The sequence below is a fragment of the Gymnoscopelus microlampas genome (assembly GCF_963454915.1).
Source record: "Gymnoscopelus microlampas genome assembly, chromosome: 3".
Taxonomy (NCBI): Eukaryota; Metazoa; Chordata; class Actinopteri; order Myctophiformes; family Myctophidae; genus Gymnoscopelus; species Gymnoscopelus microlampas.
The window spans coordinates 9,760,312-9,783,104 of record NC_139940.1 but is presented as its reverse complement, the minus strand read 5'-3'; the positions used below and the strand labels follow the sequence as shown (position 1 = coordinate 9,783,104).

The window sequence follows — 22,793 nt, the reverse complement described above, 5'->3', positions numbered from 1 at the left end:
CCTTCACTTAATATCAGAATACTGATATATTATTGATTTCAGCTGTTACAATTCCAAACATGCAAACATGACCCGCTTTATTTACTTCAGTCTATATTAGTAGCTTAATGACTAGTATTAAAAAAGTATTTTTTTTATGTCCAATGTATTTGTATTTAAGTTCATAAAGTTAACATAAGTATAACCAAAAGCATTTGAAATTAAATAAAAATGTTACTTTTCAGGATTCCAATTCAAAAATAGCACAAAAAAAATCTGGATTCCAATTCAAATATAGCAAAAATAGCCGATCTACAAGCTCAAAACTTTGAGCTTTTTTGAGCTTTTGTGTGACATAGAATAGCAAAAAAAGTTAAACTACAGCGAGACTGTATGCAATGTGGCCCTCTGGAGTGAGTGTGGAAATATAGTGGCCCTCTCCATCATCAAAGTCACCCACCCCTGTTTTACTGTCTGTCTATCTACCTACCTACCTACCTACCTACTGTACCCATTAATCCTCCAGCTACAGTATTCACGTGTTTAAGAGAGAAAACATGTAACGGTGCGAAACACAGAACACAGAAACAACGTTGTCATTTGTTTCTTTGAGCTTATGATGATGGACGTGCAACAACACAGCTCATGTTTTTCATTTAAACCCAAAGGTCAGGTCAGTCAGAGATCCGTGACCCCTCTGCCTTCATTACTGTCAATTCACACAATTCATGTAGGGGCTCGATCCCAGGGCCCTGCAGGTTCTCTCTCTCTCTCACACACACACACACACACACACACACACACACACACACACACACACACACACACACACACACACACACACACACACACACACACACACACACACACACACACACACACACACACACACACACACACACACACACACACACACACACACACACACACACACACACACACACACACACACACACACACACACACACACACACACACACACACACACACACACACACACACACACACACACACACACACACACACACACACACACACACACACACACACACACACACACACACACACACACACACACACACACACACACACACACACACACACACACACACACACACACACACACACACACACACACACACACACACACACACACACACACACACACACACACACACACACACACACACACACACACACACACACACACACACACACACACACACACACACACACACACACACACACACACACACACACACACACACACACACACACACACACACACACACACACACACACACACACCAGCTGCATATCGGTGCGTTGGCTCAGGTCTCGCGTTCGCATTTCATATCAGGATAAGACCTTGACATAAATCACGTTGACTCACACAATATGACATGACCTGACATGACGTTTTCTGGTGTATATTACCTTCTGGCACTGAGAACATACAGCACCGCAGTGGGGTTACATATCAATATTTATTAAGAGTTATTATTGGATGACTTTACACATTTACAGATGAATGCCTATAATAATAGTGCCGTCACGTGAACCCTAGCGTCCCTATTCTGGGAAGAGATTTGGTGTAGAGGGAAGGCCCCCCGGTCAATTAACTTAATTTGGTTATTACATTTTTAATATGGTTAATTAACACCTTCTCTCCATTCCTTGGCCCTTCCAGACAGCTCGGCCGCCCAGCCCCTCGGCCTCCACCACCCTGACCCCCTCCTCCCTCGCCTCCACCCGCCTTCCCCGCCCGCGGAAACCGCGGGAGACCAAACCCAAGATGAGGAAACTCAAATACCACCAGTACATTCCTCCTGACCAGAGAGTCGGCTCTGGGACTGCAGGTACGCTACTACGCCCACATGCTGCTGTATAATACTGCTCCAACAGCATTCATAAACTATGTGCACTGGCAAATATGGTGATGTTTTAGACCAGGGGTCTTCAACCAGTGGTCCGGGGACCACCAGTGGTCCTTGAGGGGGTTCCAGGGGGTCCCCAGCCAAATTAATAGTTAGGAACCAAATGGACCCTTATGTGTCTGTAACTCTGAGAGTGTACAAATGGAACCAAATGGACCCTGACGGGTCCATTTGGTTCCATTTGTACACTCTCAGAGTTAAATGAACACTGATGATGATGATACAGTGTAATGGGACCCCCAAGAAATTTAAATGGTTGAGTCCCTGGCATATCTTTTCAAATGGGGGTCCCTGGGCTAATATTTGTCAATTTGGGGGTCCTTGATGCGAAAAAGGTTGAAAACCACTGTTTTAGACAATTAGTTATCTAACTATATAAATGGCGACCGACTTCCGCACCCTCGGTGAGGACACCCCACAGCTCTGTTATCGAATAAACAACACACCGCCAGACCACATGTCGCCAACTGACTCGCCACGGCGGCCGCGCTGAATTTACGCGTCGCGTAGGGGACATCTCATTGCTCACTACACCTTTTCCACCGCGCAACATAATTAATTCTACTCACCAAATGTCGGACAAAACGGAAGGTGAATCACTTTCGTACCGTTTACCGTGCACACCACCGACACCGAACGCCGACGGGTTTCGCCGAAACAACACGAGCGGCCGCCATTGCACTCTGCCCATCTCCTCCACAACACCACACACGCAGCTCCTTTGCTTCAACCCCCCCCCCCTTCTTACGTACCTCCTTTGTTCCACCCAGGCCGTTACTTTCACTTCACTCATGTCTCGATCACAATATGTCCGTCCTTCACGTGCCATGTTCATCCCAAACACACAAACAAACAGCGACGGCCACAGCACAGCACGTTGCCCAGGCTAATGTGGTAAACAAACCGTTCTAGGTTCATGACACCAAAGGACTCGACAGTGATGTCATCATTATGCAACCCGGAAGTACAAATACCAAGGATACGTCAGTGATGTCAGTCGGGTTGCCAGGCATGCCAGGTTCTCTAAAAACAAGCGCCAGAAACAAGCAACCACCTTCATGACAAAAAAAAAAACACCGTAGGGGTCCGCAATGTTCCAGGGGTGTCCCCGCGCGTCCCAACACTCCACAGGGGGTCAGTGGACCAGCAGGGGGTCCGCGGACCCCCTGTGGACCCCCTGAAACATAAAAAATATTATTTCTTCTAATTTTTTCCTTTTTCAAAAAAACTTTTCCACAGTTTTACTCCGGCGATTTGGGTCCCCCAATATACACGCGGCCACGCTGGGCCCCGTGCGCGGCTGGGGTTGAGGGGGGCGTAGCCCCCCGAAACTCTAGTTGTTAAATAACGGGTGAAAGTATTTTGTTCTCAAGGTCATCAAGAGTCTTCAAGACTGGTAATTGTGGTGTGAATAAAACTAAAATGTTTGTTATTTATAGTCTTATGATTGTAAATATCACAGTCTGAACAATCATTGTCGTTTCCTCTAGTGGGAGGGGCCAGTAAGAAGAGCCCCACCTCTGTCCAGCCCATCGACCCCGCCTACTCTCATCTCCTGCAGAAACAGCAGGTGTTCCTGCAACTGCAAATCCTCCAGAACCAGCAACAACAACAACAACAACAGCAACAACAACAACAACAACAACAACAACAACAACAACAGCAACAACAGCAGCAACAACAACAACAGCAACAGCCAACACAGCAGCAACAACCAGCTAATGCTGTGCCCAGGTATGCAGTCTTTCAGTTCAGTTTGACCTCATTCACGTACTGTATGATTGACTGATTGAATAATTTATTAGGCAGAAATGTAAAACAGTTCAATATCATCACAAAATACAGAAAAAACACAATTATTTACGGAGTCGGAAAAATGATGGGGGGGGGGTCAAAGGTAAGGGGGAAGGGTGGTCGTCTAGGGAGAAGTGGTACTACCTCTCCCGTTGGCCTCCTGAAAGGAGAATTTTTAGGGCTGTTTTAAAGGAAGTCAGCGATCTACATTTCCATGTGATAAAGCACAGGACAGTGATGAAACATTGCACTGCTAAAAGGATAAAAACATGAAAAAGAGACAGATTACTTTTTTTTTTTTTTACAGTGAGATAAATAAAATGGGCCTACAGAAGCTTAAAGCGCTCTGTATCAGATCTCTGTATTTTTAGATCTCTGTATCAGACGAAAAAGAACAAAGACAAAAGAATTACGCCTCAATTACAGCATATAAATAAAACACAAACGTCATGACAACGTTTGTTGTTGCTCCCGGGGAAGTTATCTGTTGGTCTTTAAAGCATGAGACTGTCTTGACCTCTACTCCTCCGATGTAGCGGGGACATCGTGTACAATGATCAGATTTAGTTGCCAGGCAATGATACTATATTTTGATCCTAAAATGCTCAATTAAGTAAGAGAGGCTACGAGAACAAGAAATGGGCAACAAGAGCTGAGAGGAGGGAGGGGTGGCAAGCAGTGTTGATTTCGCCGACTAAAACTATAAAGAAAAATGCTCGTCGCCTAGCTTTTTTCACTGACGAAAACGAAATAAAAACGAAATAAAAACTAAGCTGTGATGACTAAAACTAGACTAAATATATTGACAATTTTGTCAACAAATAAAAACTAGACTAAACTGTTAGTGAGGGAACTATTGGAGAAGAGATCCAGTAGAACTAAAAGACCAGTCATTTTATGTTTGGTTGCGCTTGGGTGTTGCACTTTGAAAATAGCAGATCTACAAGCTCACAACGCATCGCGTTGTGAGCTTGAAGATCTGCTATTTTCAGAGCGCAACCAAGTGTAAAATCAGCCATTACGACACCGTCAAGGCACCGCCAAAATACAATTTAGTCGACTAAATCAACTGTAGATTTAGTCGACTATAATCTTATGATATTTAGTCGACTATGAAATATGACTAAAACTGATTCAAAAGACTATGACTAAAACTGAATCAAGACTTGTTGTCAAAATCAACAGCAGTGGCAGGATTTAGTTAAAAGATTAAGACTGAAATTCCAGCGAAGAGACAGGTGAGAGGGGTCCTGTTTCAGCGGGGGGGGGGGGGGGGGGGACGAGGGGACGTGCGGTGCTCGTCAAGGTGATGAGATTTCATTTTCCTTTGCCATCTGCAGCGGAGAAGCCAATCAGATGGTCCGGTTCTCCGGGGCGATGCCCCAGAACCCCCAGCCTGTCGCCGCGCGAACAAGCCACACGCCGGCGGATGAAAGCGCCACCCCGAAGCCCGAGCTGCTGCCTGCTAACCTCGTCGACCTAACGGTAAGACAGACCAGACCGCCGCCTGGAGGTCAAACACCTTATCAGAGCTTTTTTTTTTTACTGTATCTTCTGCTGTTTTTTTTACTATTTACTCCACTTATCTTAGGCTGGCTGATTCCTATCCAACACGTGCATGTCGGCTACTTACTCATAATATGTGTAAGTGATAAAGGGCTATATAGATAAATATTGTTTATTTGTGCAGGCCTTTATTACTGTTAAGGCCTTTGCAGACAGGGTGTGATTTTTCGCACGGAAAAAACGGACAATATCATTTTTTAAACACATGGTTCTCTATGACCTCATGCACACCGGCTCTGAATTTGCCGTGCGGAAAGTGGCTGCGGCGGTGCGTTTTTTTTTCTCCAATCGAACCCAGTTCGATTTGTGCGTCTTTGCGCATGCGGTAAAAACTGATTGACCAATCGCAGTCCTGTCTGCAAAGGTCTTTCAGGACTCTATACTAGGATCTTTTCTGTTTTTCTGTTATTGTGGGGAAAGCTTTAGCTGAAAATATCCGATCAACAAGCTCACAACGCTGAGTCTGTCGACTTGGTTGAAGTGGTCAACAGCCATGTGAAGAGGAAAAACTGACTCTTGGCAGAAATGACGCTTGGCACACCCCTCACCCCCTCTGTCTGTCGTCCATTTCTCACCCCTCACCCCCTCTGTCTGTCGTCCATTTCTCACCCCTCACCCCCGCCTCCCCCCCCCTCAGGTGTCAGAGTTACGTCAGCAGCTGAGGAAGCGCGGTCTGCCCGTCTCCGGCACCAAGCCGGCCCTGCTGCAGCGTCTTCGGCCCTTCCAGCTGCCCCACACCTGCCTGACCCCCACCCCCCTATGCCAGCTGGAGCCCCTCCCCTCACCGGCCCACAAACTGGCCCCCGCCCCCACCCCCACCCCCGCGCCATCTCTGCCGCCGCCCCAAAGTCACAGTCCCGGAGGCAGCTCGGCCTCCAGTTCCGGACCCGATTCGCCCGTGTCCAGCCCCAGCCAACGCGTCTACATCCAGGTTATTATTATAGTTTTGCATTTTTAGCGGCGCTAGCCGCTCTATACCTTTAGGTATAGAGCGGATTTCAACTGGGTATAACAAGAGAATGGGAGGTCGCGATGATATATATATATTTTTCACGTAAGCAGTGAATGTGATAATAACGCCTGGTCTACGTTCAGCCCTGCGGAATTCCCAACGGAGTTCTCAATGGCGGTGTTCCAGGCGGCCTCCCGCACGGCATGCTCGCCGGCTTCTCCAACGCGGTTTCGGTGACGGTGACGGGCGAACAGTGCGGTCTGACGAACGCCGTCTTCCTGGCGCCTCCCGCCGGCACGCCCTCGGGTACCCCCAGCCCCAGCCTACCCCTCTCCTCCTCCTCCTCCCCTTGCTCCGCCTCCTCGCCCCTGCAGCAGTGTGGCGCCCCCTGGAGGACAGAACACGAGCAGCAGATGGAGCTGAGCTTAGAGGAGGCGATGAGGGAGAGGAGGAGGAACCGACCCCGGGACCGCACTTTCAGCACAGCGACAGAGGTGAGGACAAATCCATGATCCACATCCCTCTCAAACCTTTGAATTTCAAGTTCCCTCATAACCCTGAGAGTGTAGACTACAAATGGAACCTATAAGGGGTTAAGTTTCTTGCTCTTGGACACTTTAACACAAAGACCAGGGCCGGACTCTCTCTTTTCCCGGTGTTTCGCCCAGATGGACATGGTTTTGAGGTTAGGTTTAGGCATAGTTTCTGTGAGGTTAGGGTTAAGGTTAGGCATAGTTTCTGTGAGGTTAGGGTTAAGGTTAGGCATAGTTTCTGTGAGGTTAGGGTTAAGGTTAGGCATAGTTTCTGTGAGGTTAGGGTTAAGGTTAGGCATAGCTTCTGTGAGGTTAGGGTTAAGGTTAGGCATAGCTTCTGTGAGGTTAGGGTTAAGGTTAGGTTTAGGCATAGTGTTTGTGAGGTTAGGGTTAGGGTTAAGGTTAGGCATAGGCATAGTTTTTGTGAAGTTAAAGGTTAGTGTTTAGGCGCCACCTGGGCGCAATACCAGAGAGTCCCAGACCGAGGCCGGAGGTGAACCGGTGAACTTGTGATTACCAGAAGAACTCTCTACCCACTACTCTCTAGCCACGGACGCCCCAAACACAAACAATATTAACACTACTAACCAGGAGGTCTATCCTATACCCATGAGGCTCAGGGACATCAGGAGGTTATATTTATAGCTAATAACAGGTCATATGAGGGAGGCCGATATGAAGCATTACCAGTCATACTGTATGTTCTGTCTTTGCAGTCGTGTGTTGGAGCCCTCCATCCGTTCCTGCAACAGGATCCAGGTCGAGTCAGAGTGAAGATAGAGCCAGTCGACGAGCAGACAGAAGTCCTCTTTACCCAGGTAAAAAGCCTGACATTACCAACCCACAAATACTTGGAAAACACTAACATTTTAATTTTAATATAACATTGATTAAAAAAAGAGAAGGAGAAATGGTATGTTTCCTTTAAAACTTAGTTTTTATTGTGATACAGATAATTAGGAACTTAGAGTATGCAAATCCATCATTCCAAGTTGGGACACAATCGATTGATTGATCATTAAAATACACATACTCTGAAAATGCCCCAAAGACAGGGGTGTTTTATAGGCGTTAGCAGCTAACGCCTATAAAACACCTCTGTCTTTGGCTCAAACCCCACCAGAGCCCTCTCTGTTGTGTGTTTGCTTCTCTGACCATTCATTTCCTTCTAGTCTGTCTCAATAAAAAGAAATTCAGAAATGTGTCTCTCTATATAAATAAGACATTTACAGACCCAGACCCAGACCTCTGCTCTCCTTGAAGAAACTCAACAAAATAAAGTCACTTAGCTAACAGCATTCATTGGAGTGTGCACCGCAGTGCCCTGAATGCAGGGTACTATACTTACAATATATAGTACCAAACTAAAAGTACTCCAATTTTGTCAAGCGTTTTTTGAAAATAGCATACATCTACAAGCTAATAATGCACCACGATGCAACGCGTTGTGAGCTTGTAAACGGGCTATTTCCTAATAGACAAAGTATAAAATAGGGTAATGTGTGTTTTGTAATAATTATCTCAGTCTACAAAGTAACTAGTAACTTAAGTTTTCAAATAACTGTAGTGTAGTAAAAGAAAAAGTACAATATTTGCCTCTGGAGATAGTGGTAGTGGAGTAGAAGTATCAAGATCAAATATCAAAACATTTAAATACTCAAATAAAGTAAAAAATACGTATAAACCACCACTGCCTGAATGTACCACAGTTGCACAGGCATGTGACCTTACAATAAAGTAAAAATGCTATGGTTTGCCGAACCGCATCCTCTTAGGAAAACACACACACTCTAACACACACACATTAACACCTGTGCCTCATTAGTTTAAGCATATAAATAGGACCCAGTTAAAGGGTAACTGAACGGGACGTACAGTAAATGTAAGAAAGTCGTTTGACCTCACAAAAGAGAAATATACCAAGGGGAGACTGCTCAATCTCTGAGGAGAGAAAAACTATTAACACACACATACTGTACGCATGCACACACACGTACTGTTAGATTAGCCTAATCACATAACAAGGTCCTATTAAAGGCTCTGATTGCCCTACATGTACAGCACGACCACATGACCTTACAGCAGCAGAAATTGACAAACTTTTTCATTTCAAGGACCCCCAGTTTGATATACATTAGGCCACGGACCACCATTTGATTGTATATATACAGTACGTAGACATATATTTATTTTTATTTATTATCTCTGGGACCCCAATCCACACTGAACAATCCTCAGTGTTAATTTCGCTGAGTTACGGATCTGTTAGGATCCATTTGTGGTCTCTGGACCCGATGTTGAGAAACAGTACCTTACCTTCATTTGTGACCCGCCAACTGTGTTCCAATCAGGTGTTCTGCTGTCAGCCGTGCGATCCGATTGGCCAGGACTTTGAGCTGCCGGTTCAGATTACAGCCAGCCCGGTTCAGACTCCTCCCACTCCCAGTGTTCGCAGCTTGGAGGAGGAGCTACAGGAGGCCATCCAGAAAGCACAGGTAAAGTGTCAATTCACACTTCACCTACATTAGTTGGTTGCTACGGTAGGACATTGGTTATCAAAGTGGGGTCCGGGGACCCTCAGGGGTACTTGAGGGGGTTCCAGGGGGTCCCCAGCTAAATGATGGATAGGAACCAAATGGACCCTTATGAGACAAATAGGAAAATCAAATGAGCAAGAGCTAAAACAAATAAATGTATTCAATAAACAAGATCCAAAAAGACAAGAGCTCGTACAACTAATAGACAACAAGTAGGCAAGGCAAAGAGGAAGGGTAGTGTTTCCTGAAGAGGTGGCTTTTCAGCCTGCGGCAAAAGATGGGTAGTGACTCTGCTGTTCATTCCACCACTGTGGGGCCAAAACAGAAAAGAGCAGTGACCGTGTCGATTGGCCAGAAGGACCACTGAGCGACGAGGTAACCAGTCGCCCCGAGGCGGCAGACCGGAGTGGTCGGGCAGGGGTGTAAGCCTCGACCATAGCCTGGCATTCCCTCAGGTGATGCACAGAAGAGTTTGAAGTCGATCGGTCGGGATGGTTCAACATACACAAATTCTCAACAGACACTTGAGCTAAAAGGCAGTGTAAAGAAGCAAACCAGGAAGGACATTCAGTACAAACAACTTTAGACAGAGAAAATTGAGAGAAAGCCATTGTTTAAAGCTGGATACTGATTCAGATAGCTTAACATCATGGGTAATAGCAAAGTGTTCCATGATTTAAGGGATATTGCAGTTAAACACATTTAAAAGGACCCACTTCACTTTAGTCAGAGCCATGGAGGTATTAATAAAACTTGAACTCTAGCACCCCGACTATGGGGAGAACATTCGCCAAAAATAGCCTATCTACAAGCTCACAACGTTGGGATGTTGCCGATGTTAAAGCTGAACTTGCTATTTCAAGATGTTTGCCCATGGAATATGAACATTGGACTGATTTAGAAGATGCATGGGCTCTTCTATAAGTCTGCTCAAAGTTCAAAACCGCCCTCTCTGTCAAATGTTTTGCCCAACTAGAACAGATTAATAATTGAGAGGGAAATTGACCTCTGTCCAACACAATGTATATATCATTTTGTAATGAAGGTTTTGTGCAGTAAGAATGACATGTTGTATGTGTCTCCTCTACAGATGGGCCCCAGCCAGTCATTAGAGGACATTCTGGATGACTGGATGCCAATCAGCCATTCTGTCGGTCAGTATCTCCTAACCACTGTGCACCTACCGTCATGTCATTATAGGCAAACAAAAGTTTTTAGAACATAACATTTTTTTTTAATAGCATACTAGACATGCAAGTGAAAGTAGCATATCTACAAGCTCACATCATGTCGCTTTATGACACGTTGTGAGCTTGTAGATTGTTCTTTTTTCTCCTTAAAGACGTTGTTTAGGGGTCTTTTTCTGCCTTTATTGATAATCAGAGAGTGGTAGACCAACTCTTTTGGCTATTCGTCATGACAAAGTACTGTAAGAGCTTTTAAGTGGTGAAGTTTAAAAATAAAATAAAATAAAATAAAATAAAATAAAATAAAATAAAATAAAATAAAATAAAATAAAATAAAATAAAATAAAATAAAATAAAATAAAATAAAATAACATTTAAATATTCGTCTTCGTTCCCTCCATCTCTCTCAGACACCGCCCAGATCAACGAGGTGCCGCAGAGCGACCAACCCCAGCCCTCCCAGCAGCAGCAGCAGCCCGGCAACAAGGACGACAACTTCCTGTCCTCGCCGCTCTGCTCCTCCATCCTGCTGGAGATGCCGCCGTCTCCCGTGGTGACGTCCGCCGCCACGCTCCCTCCTCCGCCTCCCCCTCCTCCGCTCTGCGCCTCCCCTCTCCCCTCCTCCTCCTCCTCTGCGCGGGGAGGAGGGAGGAAGAGGCGGGCCGCGGTCGCCTTCTTCGACGCCGCCGAGTGGCTGGAGACGCTGTCGTCCGGGCTCCGGCCCCTGAGCCCGGCGCCGGCCAACGCGCCGTTCGTGGAGAGCGACCTGGAGACGGACCTCAACGTCAACAGAGTGCTGGATATGTTGATAGAGCAGTGGTGAAGGGGCTGGGGCTTAGAGTGAGTGTGCGTCTACGTGCACACACACACACACACACACACTCTCACGTGCGTGCGCGCGCGTACTGTATGTCAGCTGTTTAGGTACCTTCCATGTTGCCGTGCTGAGTACGAGAACATTTTGTACGTTTTGTTGTAGACGAACGCGGGGAAAAGTAGACGCATCGCAACGAGGGCCTAAGATTGTAAATAAGGGACTCGGCCTTCTGTCTGTCCGTCCGTCCATCCATCCCTACATGTCTACATACAGTACATACATACAAACATACATACCGGTACATACATACATACGGTACATACTGTACATACACACACACAGACACACACACACACACTCACACACACACACACACACACACACACACACACACACACACACACATACCTGCATGTATTTATTGTGTTTTTCAGCTTTGGCTCCACGCAATGTCGAGAGCTAATCTGTAGACACACACACACACACGCACACACACGCACGCACACACACGCACGCGCACGAGCACGCGTCCCTTGTTTAACCCATTAAGACCTGAGGCGATTCTTAAAAGAATTATAAATCTCAACAGTTTTTAAAAAAAAATCTGAAAAATATTTTTTCAAGATTTTTCAAAAATAGCCCAAAGACATCTTAAAATGAGACGCAGATGCGTCCCCGGTCTTAATGGGTTAAATTCACTTGGGCCATGCCAGACATGACAAACAAGCAGAGCCACTCGAGGGCACGGTGGTGTTTGCAGTGGAGGGGCCAATGGGAGACCTGGTGGTTGTTGCATATTAATTTCAACATGCTTCCTGGCAGCGCTGGGATCCTGTTGTTTCCTGACTTATCTTCCAAGCCCTCACTGCCACGCTTGGTTTGCGCCTGAGTGTGTCCCTGTGGTGTTGACTTAAGCTACTGAGTACCAGCAATCCATATAGTCTGTTTTTAGAGTGTGTGTCAAAGCCACCCCAGGGCACCTAATGTGTGTGTGTGTGTGCGGACGAACGGACGGACACACACACACACACACACACACACACACACACACACACACACACACACACACACACACACACACACTGTGTGTGTGTGTCTTCAGACTTCAGTGCCAGACACACAAGCAGAGGTAGCGTGCTGGCACAAGGTAGACACATGCTGTGTGCAACCGTGTGTGTACAGCACACACACACACACACACACACACACACACACACACACACACACACACACACACACACACACACACACACACACACATACACACAAAATGCTTCCATTGTGTATGTATCGACACTATTGCCAAATGCACTTGTAGCTGTTTGTTTCGCATACAATCTGTCTGTGTGTCAACTTTGTACGGTCGACCTGGAAGTGAATGTGAGTGAGGGAGGGAGAGGGGAGGGGGCTCTCCGGCTGACTCATATATTTCAGACCGAGTTTTCATTGTGGTCTCAACGCCGGCGGCCAGCAGTAACTGCAAATGTACGTTTCTGGTGTAATTAACCTGAACAAGGCGATAACCTTGTTAAAGTCGCCATTTCCCCAAGAGAGCAACTAGGTAACTACCCCCACCCCAAGCAATGGGCAGTACAGCAGTTTCCCAAACTTGTCGGCTCAAGTCCAAAAAGATAGATTTGGTGTCTCCCCTCGGGACCCAAACTTTAACTTCTTTAATCAGAATTAAATGAATCGCTTAAGCCATATTTAAAAAAATAGTGAATAAAGCCAAAGTACAAGCAATGTGACGAGTTGTGAGCTTGTAGATTTGCTATGTTCACTGTCTCTTAAAAGTTTTTCTTTATTTATGGAATTATTGAGATTTTTAGAAAATTTCTGAAATTCTTTTTTTTTCTTTTTTGGAATTTATTTAATATCTTAAAATAATATTAAAATGTTTTTGTAAAAAAAAGAATAAGTTATATTTACTCAGGACAAATAAAAATGGGTCCCAACCCATTGTTTGGGAACCACTGCGGTACAGTACTGTACATACAGTATGCGCGGTATATTATAGTCAGACTGTGACTGTGTGGCTTTCCATGCTTCCTGTTGTTGTACAAGAACAGGTGGCCAGTTTGTTCCACGATTAACCCCCCGACGGTGTCTGGCCTCGCCACTCGGTGCACGCACAGCCCTCTGTCGCACCGTGCCAGATTTAGCTCACTTTTTTAAGACCAAATGCCAAGGGCGCACCTGTTCTTTTTTAGGGTTAATTAATTCGGTTTGAATGTGTTATTTTCCTGCGGCAGTTAAATGGCTGACGGTGGAGTGTAAATACCAGAGAGATGATGGGATTGTTTCGGTAAGAATGAACGCCCGGGGGGTGGTGGGTGGGGGTGCAGCAGAGCCAGCCCATAGTGTTAGGTTTGCAGAATGTGGCGCGGCTGTTTCCTGAGACCACATAAGTCTCCTTAATGTGTAAAAATGACCAGGGGCCTGGCTTGTCAGACATCAAGATGAGGCACAGGTACAGGGAAAGGCTCCGTTTGTTCGTGATGACACGGCTGCCTCTTTCAGGCTCACTGGAGTCCTTTCACAATTGTTACATAATAGCCTAATCGCAATTATTAGAGATAATCGCAAATTGTTTTTGCATTAATCGTCATAATCGTTTCCTTGCTATTTAAAAAAAATACAAAATTGGGACATAAAAAAATATTCAATATTTATTTGTTTATTTAAATTATTTGTCATATCTGCCCTGTGCAATTTTTGAATACGAATCACATTTTTGATTATGAATCACAATCACATTTCAAACCGAGGAATGTGGTTCAAATCTGATTAAACAGTTTCCCTCTGTTTTTTTTTCGCTGATCAGACAAGATAAAACCAATCTGATTCCAACGTGGAAAGGCCAACATTCTAGTTTGTCCAGCCATTGTGAACACATCAGCCACAGTGAACGACAGGGCCATGAAGCCATGTCTGCTGCCTGTGTGTGCGTGCATTATGCAAACGAGCTACATCCATTCTACAGTACGTGCCCCATTTTCATCTGCGACGTATATGCCGCTCGGCCCCACTTTGCATAATCAAGTCACCGTAATGACGAAGATTTATCACGGAAGTCGGCTGTCGTTAACCTTTCCTGTACTTGATTAATGTAATTTAGATCTTAAGATCTCATTTACATAGAATTATGATCTGACCCTGATTGGCCGCGCGCCCTGTCAATCACTTTTTCGAGAGCCGCGATTAGGTGTCATCCTCGCCGGCGTTATCTGTCCTCTGGTCTGGTGTCTGACAAGTCGCCCATCTCTAAGACCATTATAATGAAGAACAAACTGTGATCCTACTTTGTCCCCTACTCTGTCTCTCAAGTATTACTGTGCTAGAGTGCAATATGCTTTGTGTAAAAGGGCACACGCTGTTTTATGTTAGTTGTACATTGTCCCTTCTGTCTGTCTGCATAGCCAGCCTGTTTCTATGTTCCAATAAAAACTATTATTGTCTTATCAGAGAAGATGTACACCGTCACTGTTGGGTGGAAACCTTATATGTCCAAGAACATTACTTTTTAGGTAGTGGAAAAAAGAAGCTGTGCTCCAATGGAGCCAATTTAGTTATTATTTAGTCACAATCTCTTTTTAATACTTTTCATTGGTTCAATATTTATAAAAGCCAATGTAATTTTTTTCTCCAGAAATGGCAAAAGAAAATTGATCTACAAGCTCACAATGTGTGAGCTACAGGTAGATCAATTCTTTTTTTTACTTAAGCACACAATTGTCAAACGACAAAGTATAAAATAAGAAACCATAGAAAGATGAAAATGATGGAGATACAAGGTTTCTGCCCCACTGCGACAACAACACATTATTGGAGTGGAAACCTCTGGCTCGGATGGCTAAACCTATCTTTATGTTGAAAATGTTTCACGTGCAGCTTTCACTTGTAGAGACTTATATATAAAAAAAAAATACGGTCAAATGTGGATGGATCGCTATGACAATCATATCGATCAGTAAACTTTTGCCTGTGGCACAAAAAATGTAAAGGGCGGGAGAGTAAGATGCTACCTCCCGTGACTGTCAATGCTTTAGGAACCTACAGGATGTACCAGTGCTTTCCTAGTTTTATCCGGCTAGTTTCCTCGACACTGGTGCAGAGCTCCCTGGTTCACAGCCTGGACAATTAAGCCCCTATCGGTGGTCTCAAAGTCTTCACTTAACCCAGTCTAAAAACTCTGTCTTATATTTTAAACCGGGGTTAAGTCTGACTTCAGCTTTATCATGCATTTGTTAAGGGCCGTCTACACCAAGCACAATAGGCTATAATTATATAATTATTAAATTGAAATCATTGCGTGAGCATCAACATTGCTGTTGACCACTTGACCCTGGCATCGATACTTTTGGGCATGTCATAATGGGCAACGTTTTTAAAAAAAATCCAAAATGGAAAGAGTCTCAAAATAGCGAAAGTAGACGATCTACAAGCTCAGGTGTGAGATCGTAGATCAGCTATTTTTGCTATTATTATTATTATTATTATTATTTTTTAGTATTGTTAAGTGGTTACTTATAGCTATGGTGTGTGCTGTGGACGTCCCATAAAGACCTAACCTGTTTCCATCCAGTTGTTCTTTGTATGACTATCACAAAAAGCTGTAAGCAACTTGAGCTAAAAATGTGTTCTCCGTATCACATGAATGTTTTTACACTAGCTCAGAGGAGGGGTTTGGTCGATGCAAACTCATTTGAACGATTAGCTCAGAACTGGATGGGTTGACTGAACTGAACACACATGAGGGCTGACAGGTACAGAAGAACTAGTGGAGACTGTAGACCACGTCTGCTGCTGAAATGTCAAATGTCCAAAAATGTCAAACAGAAAATCTGTCATTGTTTTTATTTATTGTGTTAAGTTATTCATGCAAATTCCTGTCCAAATTGTATTAAAAAACCCTGAGAAAAATTAAAGTCTTAATAGATTTTCCACTTGCTTGTCCTTTTCTTTCTGTTACAGTTTATTGAACAAATGGTCAATATGAGATTAACATAAGATTGATTTATGAATAAAGTCCTTCTGATTAATCTGAAGAAAAATAACTGCCCAAAAATGTTGTTATTATGCCAATCAAATATTTATGGTCACAGATTAAATGAAATATTCATTCATATTAATAAATGCTGCGTAAATAATCATGTTTTGATTAGGGCCCTTAAGATAGACGGTAGGAGTCATATAATCACAGCAGTGAAGGAGAAAGAATGGATTTGTAAACTCTGTGAGGCTCAGACAGTATAGAGTGCCACGAGTATAAATAAACTGCAGTATGCAAATGCAGGCGCTCGAATAATCAACGAGTTGATTATTAATCTCCGCCAGTAGATTCTGGCATTAGCCCTTTGTGTGTCTGTCTATCTGCATTTAATCTTACATTCTACTAGTGCAACCAGAATCATCATCATTTCTTGCACATGCTGCCAGCAGAACAAGGACCTCAATTCCCAAATAGTTTTCAAATCGGTCAACAGCAACTAGGTCATTTTTGTGAATCAATAATGGCAGAGCAGACATCCCATCAGACTATGGGATTCATGATCCAGGATAACCTCATGTCACCTGGCTGTCCACACAGCGGAAAGCCTGGGTTTCACTACGAACTGACTAGTGTGATTAGTCTTCATATATAGGCCACACATTCCCCAACTAATATCAGTATCCTGTTGGGTAGTGTTGATTTTGACAGCAAATTTTGATTTTGTTTTAGTCATAGTCTTTTGAATAAAATTCCATTTAGTTTTAGTCATATTTTAGTAATCTGTAAAGTTTTACTGTTAGTCTAGTTTTAGCTGACTAAATATCATAAGATTATAGTCGACTAAATCTACAGTTGATTTAGTCGACTAAAATGTATCTTGGTGGTGCCTTGATGACATCGTAATGGCTGATTTTACACTTGGTTGCATGCTGAAAAAAGCAGATTTTCAGAGCGCAACCAAACAAACATTTTATTTGTTGACGAAATTGTCAATACATTTAGTCTTAGTTTTAGTCATCATAGCTTAGTTTTTTAGTTTTCGTCAGTGAAAAAAGGTAGTCGACAAACATTTCTCGTCATAGTTTTATCTAGTCGACGAAATCAGCACTGCCTGTTGGGTGCCAAAAATGTTATTGTTCCCCCACATGAATGCCGAATCGAGTAGCCTAGTCCCGCCAATCACTATTTGCTAGAATAATGGAAGTATACCGAGAAATACTTGAAGAAACTTGAAGCTCAATTGACTGAAGATCTCAGAGGTTTAGGCCCGACCAGTATGCTGCATCTGGTTTCTGAGGGAATTATTTTTGGAGATTTGGAGTTGATCCATGTCTAGTCCCGTGAGGCCTGAACTTGTGAGTCATTGCATGGGCGCCTGTCCATCTGGCTTATGTGACCTATACTACTAACTAGCCAACTACAACGGCCTTAGGAGTGTGTAATGTTCCATTTGTACACTCTCAGAATTATGAGGGTCCTTGAAATAAAAAAAAAAGTTTAAGAACCACTGTGCGACAATAAATGGAACAGAGCCTGAATTAGTATAATTGGTAAGACATGCGGAGGAAGTAAGGAAGAGACCCCTGCTGTGCAATTTGCTGGTACAAGTCAAGGCTTAAGACTAACACCGTTCAGGTAATAAAATATTTATGTACGACTCCCGGAGTTGGGATGAAGAGGATTTTATTTTATTTTATTTTATTTGTTCCACTTCAAAAATGTTAACTGAGCCTGACTGTCGTGTTAGTGTGCGTATCAATGTCACTGTAAATGGTGCACGTCTTTATAACACTCTGAATGGCATAGGCTCTATGCACAGCAGGGGTCTCTTCCTCACATGTCTTACCAATTATCCTAATTCAGGCTCTGTTCCATTTAGTAGCACAGTGGTTCTTAAACTTTTTTTTAATTTCAAGGACCCCCATAACTCTGAGAGTGTACAAATGGAATATAACACACTCCTAAGGCCATTTGGAACACCCTCAAGGAACCACGAGGGTCCATGGACCACAGTTTCCAGTGAGCCAACATGCACAATATCAACACCCTGACTCTGTTTGACCAGAATGGAACGGGACTCCCTCTTTCATTGGTGTTTCGCCTTGATTGCGTCTAAACTCTAACATTTAACTTCACTAAAACCCTAACCTCACAAACACTATGCCTTACCCTAACCTCACAGAAATAATGCCTAAAACCTAACCTCAAAACCCTGTCCGCCTGGGCGAAACACCGGGAAAAGAGACTCTCCCAGAATGGAACAGCGCCTTAATTAGTATGATAGGTAAGAACTGTGACGCCCAATTTCTTTCCAATAGGGCTGCCTACTGTGCAAAGAGCCTATTGAGTGTACCAGGGGTCTTCAACAGGGGGTCCAGGACCCCTAGGGGGTCCTCAGAGTTACTACAGGGGGTCCGCCAAATCTTTGTGTGATAGGATTTTCTTTTTACCTTAACCACTTGAACCCTAGCATCCCTTTTTCTGAGGAGAACTTTTGCCGAAAATAGCAGATCTACAAACTCACAACGCCTCGCGCTGCGAGGCGTTGTGAGCTTGTAGATCTGCTATTTTTTGGCAAAGAGGTATATAGGTGTAGAGGGAAAAAAGAGCAGACCAAGTAAACAAAAAAAGTTCAATCTGAAACACAATTTTATACAATATAGAGGGGGTCCCTGCTTCATCTCTCTCTCAGCTAGGGGGTCCTTGGCCTGAAAACGTTGAAGACCCACGGAGTATACAAATGAATAAGCTGTTCATTAATGGAGAGATCATGTTCACCTCCTCAACAGTAGGGGGCACCTGACGCTGCAGCAGTGCACTGACAGCTAACCAAGGAAGCTAAATTGTAGCTAACCAGGAAGTCAAATCCAGTAACTGATGCTACTTGGAAAAAGGTTGTGACTCTGTGCTACAGAGTGATAAGTAACCCTTTCTTCTGTTTGTCAGGTAAATGTGTGGTTATTTCTGCTAGATAGGAATGTGAAGTATTGCAATGAAAATGGCCCCCATGCTATGCACAGCAGAGCTTTTGCAGAATTGCCAGTGTGCAGTCTTCATTTCCAGTGGTGTAAAGTAACTAAGTACATTTACTCAAGTAGGCTACCATACTTAAGTACACTTTTGAGGAATTTGCACTTAACTGGAGTGTTTCCAATTTTCTATACTTTAACTTCTACTCCACTACATCTGTCTCAGAGGCAAATATTGTACTGTTTACTCCACTACGATTATTTGACAACTGAGATACGTTGTAGATATTGATTATTTAAAACATCCATTAACCACTTCAGCCCTATGCACACTTACTTAGGCTATTTGAAAATAGACGATCTACAAGCTTGTAGATCTGCTATTTTCAAAGCATTTTTACATTTGTAAACTTGTGAAATGGGACATTCTGCAAAAGGAGTACTTTTACTTTCAGTACTAAAGTATATTTTAATGCGAATACTTTTACTCAAGTAAATTTTGAATACCAGACTTTTATTTGTAACAGAGTATTTCTACATTGTGTGGTACTGGTACTTTTACTTCCACCGCTGTTTATTTCTTCCTGTGATACTGCTGTTTGTCATGGGCCATGGAAGTGCATGCACTATATCTTCTTCATGTATTACAACAAACCTGACATAATAGTCTTCTTTACGACCGTAAAGGTTTATTATGAATATTATTGCTTGAGGTACAGCATAGGTGTAAACATTGTTTGTTTAGAACGAGGCTCTTCTCGTATAGCCTATAAGAAAGTAGCAGAAATGTGCCTGCATTTCATTGAAGCCGAGCCGACCCCAACATCACATCTACATAACACTACTACCCGATTTCATCTGTTATACAAATAATACATTCAAATACAATCTATCTATTTATGATGAAAAATATGTTACATAATATCCCACACTTAACTTTTGTTTTATCGCCTCAACAGCAAATGTATATGGCCAGTACAAGAAAGTCTATGTGAAACGCCCAGGATTCGAACACGGGTCTACCGCACGGAAAGCCAACATCTTAACCACTCAGCCAAAGGTAATTGTCTCCGCCAGGCCAAAAGGCATGGCGAGAGAGTATGTTTTGCACCCTGTCCGTCCGTCCGTCCGTGTGTCTGTGAACAGCTAATCTCCGGCACCGTTGGCCCGGCCGCTGTACACACACACTCGCTGCATGCCAAAGCCGAACGTCTGCCCCAAATTTTTCAGATTGGCCTGTTATAGCGCCACCAGGAGGCCGATTTGTGCAAAACCCATTTTTTGATATCACTCCTACATATTTTGTCCAAACCTCACGCAAATCAGTACACAGTCTCTCTATAGTCATGTGATCAACACGGATCTGTCCGATTTTTCATATTCCATCCTAATTGGCTAACATTGGCTTCCAAAGTTTGCAGGATTGGTTTGTTTTGAACAAAAGGCCTCAAATCATCAACGCAGTTTGCGATTTCCGTGAAATTTTGCACTCACATTCCCACTAGGCCGAGGAAGAAATGCCACCCTTTTCACATTAGCCTGTTATAGCGCCACCAGCAGGTCTAATTTAGCAAAAACAAAAAATGGAACAAAAGGCCTCAAATCATGAATGCGGTGTCCGATTGAAAGGCCTAAGAAGAAATGGTACCCTTTTCACATTGGCCTATTATAGCGCCACCAGGAGGCCACAATAACCTACCTGACCTGGTGGAGACCTGTGCTCAGAGGAGCACTTTTTCTAGTTTATTTTGATCTGGGGGATATATTAGGCTTTAAGGCCATCAGGCTGAGGTACAACTTTTTAGATTACTATTACCATAGCTACATTTAACAACTCTTCTGTCTGTGTGAAGTATACAAATGTGCAATTATGTGTTCACATCAGGCGGCAAGGAATCTCTGCTGGATATGAAGCCAATAAGGAAGTGCTTTTCAGCACTGCCGTTCTCATTAATAGCCTAGAAGGTTTCACTGTTTCCCCCCTGCTGGCTGCGGAACAATTACCACGCCATTGATTTACACTTGATTCTATTACCTTGGTAATCATTGTCATAAATACTTTAGGCTTTTAGTCGCTAGTTTAAAGTCTTCTCTCAAATGAAGCATAGCGTAAAAGCTGTAATCAGCTGTCAGTCAGCTGATGTTGAACATCAGCTTTCTATTCCCCATTCACAGCTCTGCTGGTCATTACATCACACATTCATACTCCAATCAGAGCTCACGCCTTAACAAGGAGGTCCCTTTAAATACGCCTTTGCATTCGCTAGGTCTCTTTGCTTGTCTTGCTGCCTGCTTCACTGCTGCTTAGCTCCCTCCTCTATGGGATCTGTAGTCATGGTCACGGTCACATAGCCCAGAAGGAAGGCCACGCTGTGGTTTGTTGGTTTGGTTGTCAGGGTGACTGTGGTAGGGGGCGGGGAGTGTGGTTTGGGCTCTGCTGTTCAAGGTGTAATTGATTGAGGTGTTACCAATTGTCTAATCAAAGTCTTAATCTCTGTAGCCTACCTGGGCTTGGGGCTGTACACACGCATACGCGCACCATGACGCGCGCACACACACACACACACACACACACACACACACACACCATAGAGAATGTCAGCAGAGTGAGCAAGAGAGAGAGAGAGAGAGCGAGAGCTGGCTCAACCGTGCTAATGTATAAAGGACTTGATTTAAACGCATAGCAGCAGCAGACCCAGCAAAGCTGGGATATAAACTTGGCACCGAATAATTGTTGTTCATGCAGGCTACGTTGTTTGTATAGTCAATAAAGCACAGAAGTTAAAACAGTCCCATCAATCGTGACCGCAAGAACCAGCACTAAGCGCTACACTGACACCATGATCAAATGGACCAATGGGGACATTTATACAGTTAGTGGACATTTTTAAGCTTTTTTTCCCTCCTTGGTGGGTTGGTACAGTAGGTACAGTATATCGATCTGAAATTGCACATAACGACTGACAAAGCTGATTCATTTTCCCCCACTTTTCCCAAATGTAAGCTGTTCAGCAGTTTTAAGCATTTAAAAAGCATTTAATCATTTTTAGCACAGGGCTATGGTATCTGTATAGTTGCAGTCCCAATAATCTGGATTGGACTAGTAAAAATTGTCATTTTCCAGTCCAGCTGCTCCCAGCTAACATTAGACACAAAATACAGTCGCTAGTATTTTACAGTATATAGCTGCAGTGACTTTTGCATTGTGATAAAGTGTATTGCACTAACTGGAGAGATTCTATACTGTGAACAAACATTAATAAAGAACTATTGTGCTCCACAATGAGTCAGGAGAAGTTCAATAACCTGGCATTGTTATTGAGTGTGAATTTGCTGGATTGTCTTTAAAGCCTAAATTGAATGGAGAACTTCATTGAAATGAATGGCCGGGGATCTCCGGTGTCCACTCTAGATTTTGTAATAACTGTATGGTGTTTCCTAGTAAAACACAAGGTAATTGATAGAAGAAGGTACGGTCACCACGGGCCAGTCGGGCACCATTGAAGCAAATTGGATGCCTATTTCTCAC

The 22,793-nt window shown here is 43.7% G+C and overlaps 1 protein-coding gene across 1 annotated transcript in view; it reads left to right on the top strand.

Moving 5' to 3' along the window:
• LOC311039292 (uncharacterized protein) overlaps positions 1-12,249 on the top strand; it is a 32,886-nt gene extending 20,637 nt beyond the window's left edge. Inside the window, exons 9-17 of the mRNA XM_084049052.1 lie at positions 1,670-1,838; positions 3,407-3,650; positions 5,051-5,195; positions 5,914-6,207; positions 6,372-6,722; positions 7,478-7,579; positions 9,113-9,256; positions 10,389-10,452; positions 10,896-12,249. Of these exons, the coding sequence (XP_083905178.1) occupies positions 1,670-1,838; positions 3,407-3,650; positions 5,051-5,195; positions 5,914-6,207; positions 6,372-6,722; positions 7,478-7,579; positions 9,113-9,256; positions 10,389-10,452; positions 10,896-11,308 (1,926 nt within the window). The 3' untranslated portion in view covers positions 11,309-12,249. The remainder of the gene's footprint in view (positions 1-1,669; positions 1,839-3,406; positions 3,651-5,050; positions 5,196-5,913; positions 6,208-6,371; positions 6,723-7,477; positions 7,580-9,112; positions 9,257-10,388; positions 10,453-10,895) is intronic.
• Positions 12,250-22,793: the final 10,544 nt, after the last annotated feature.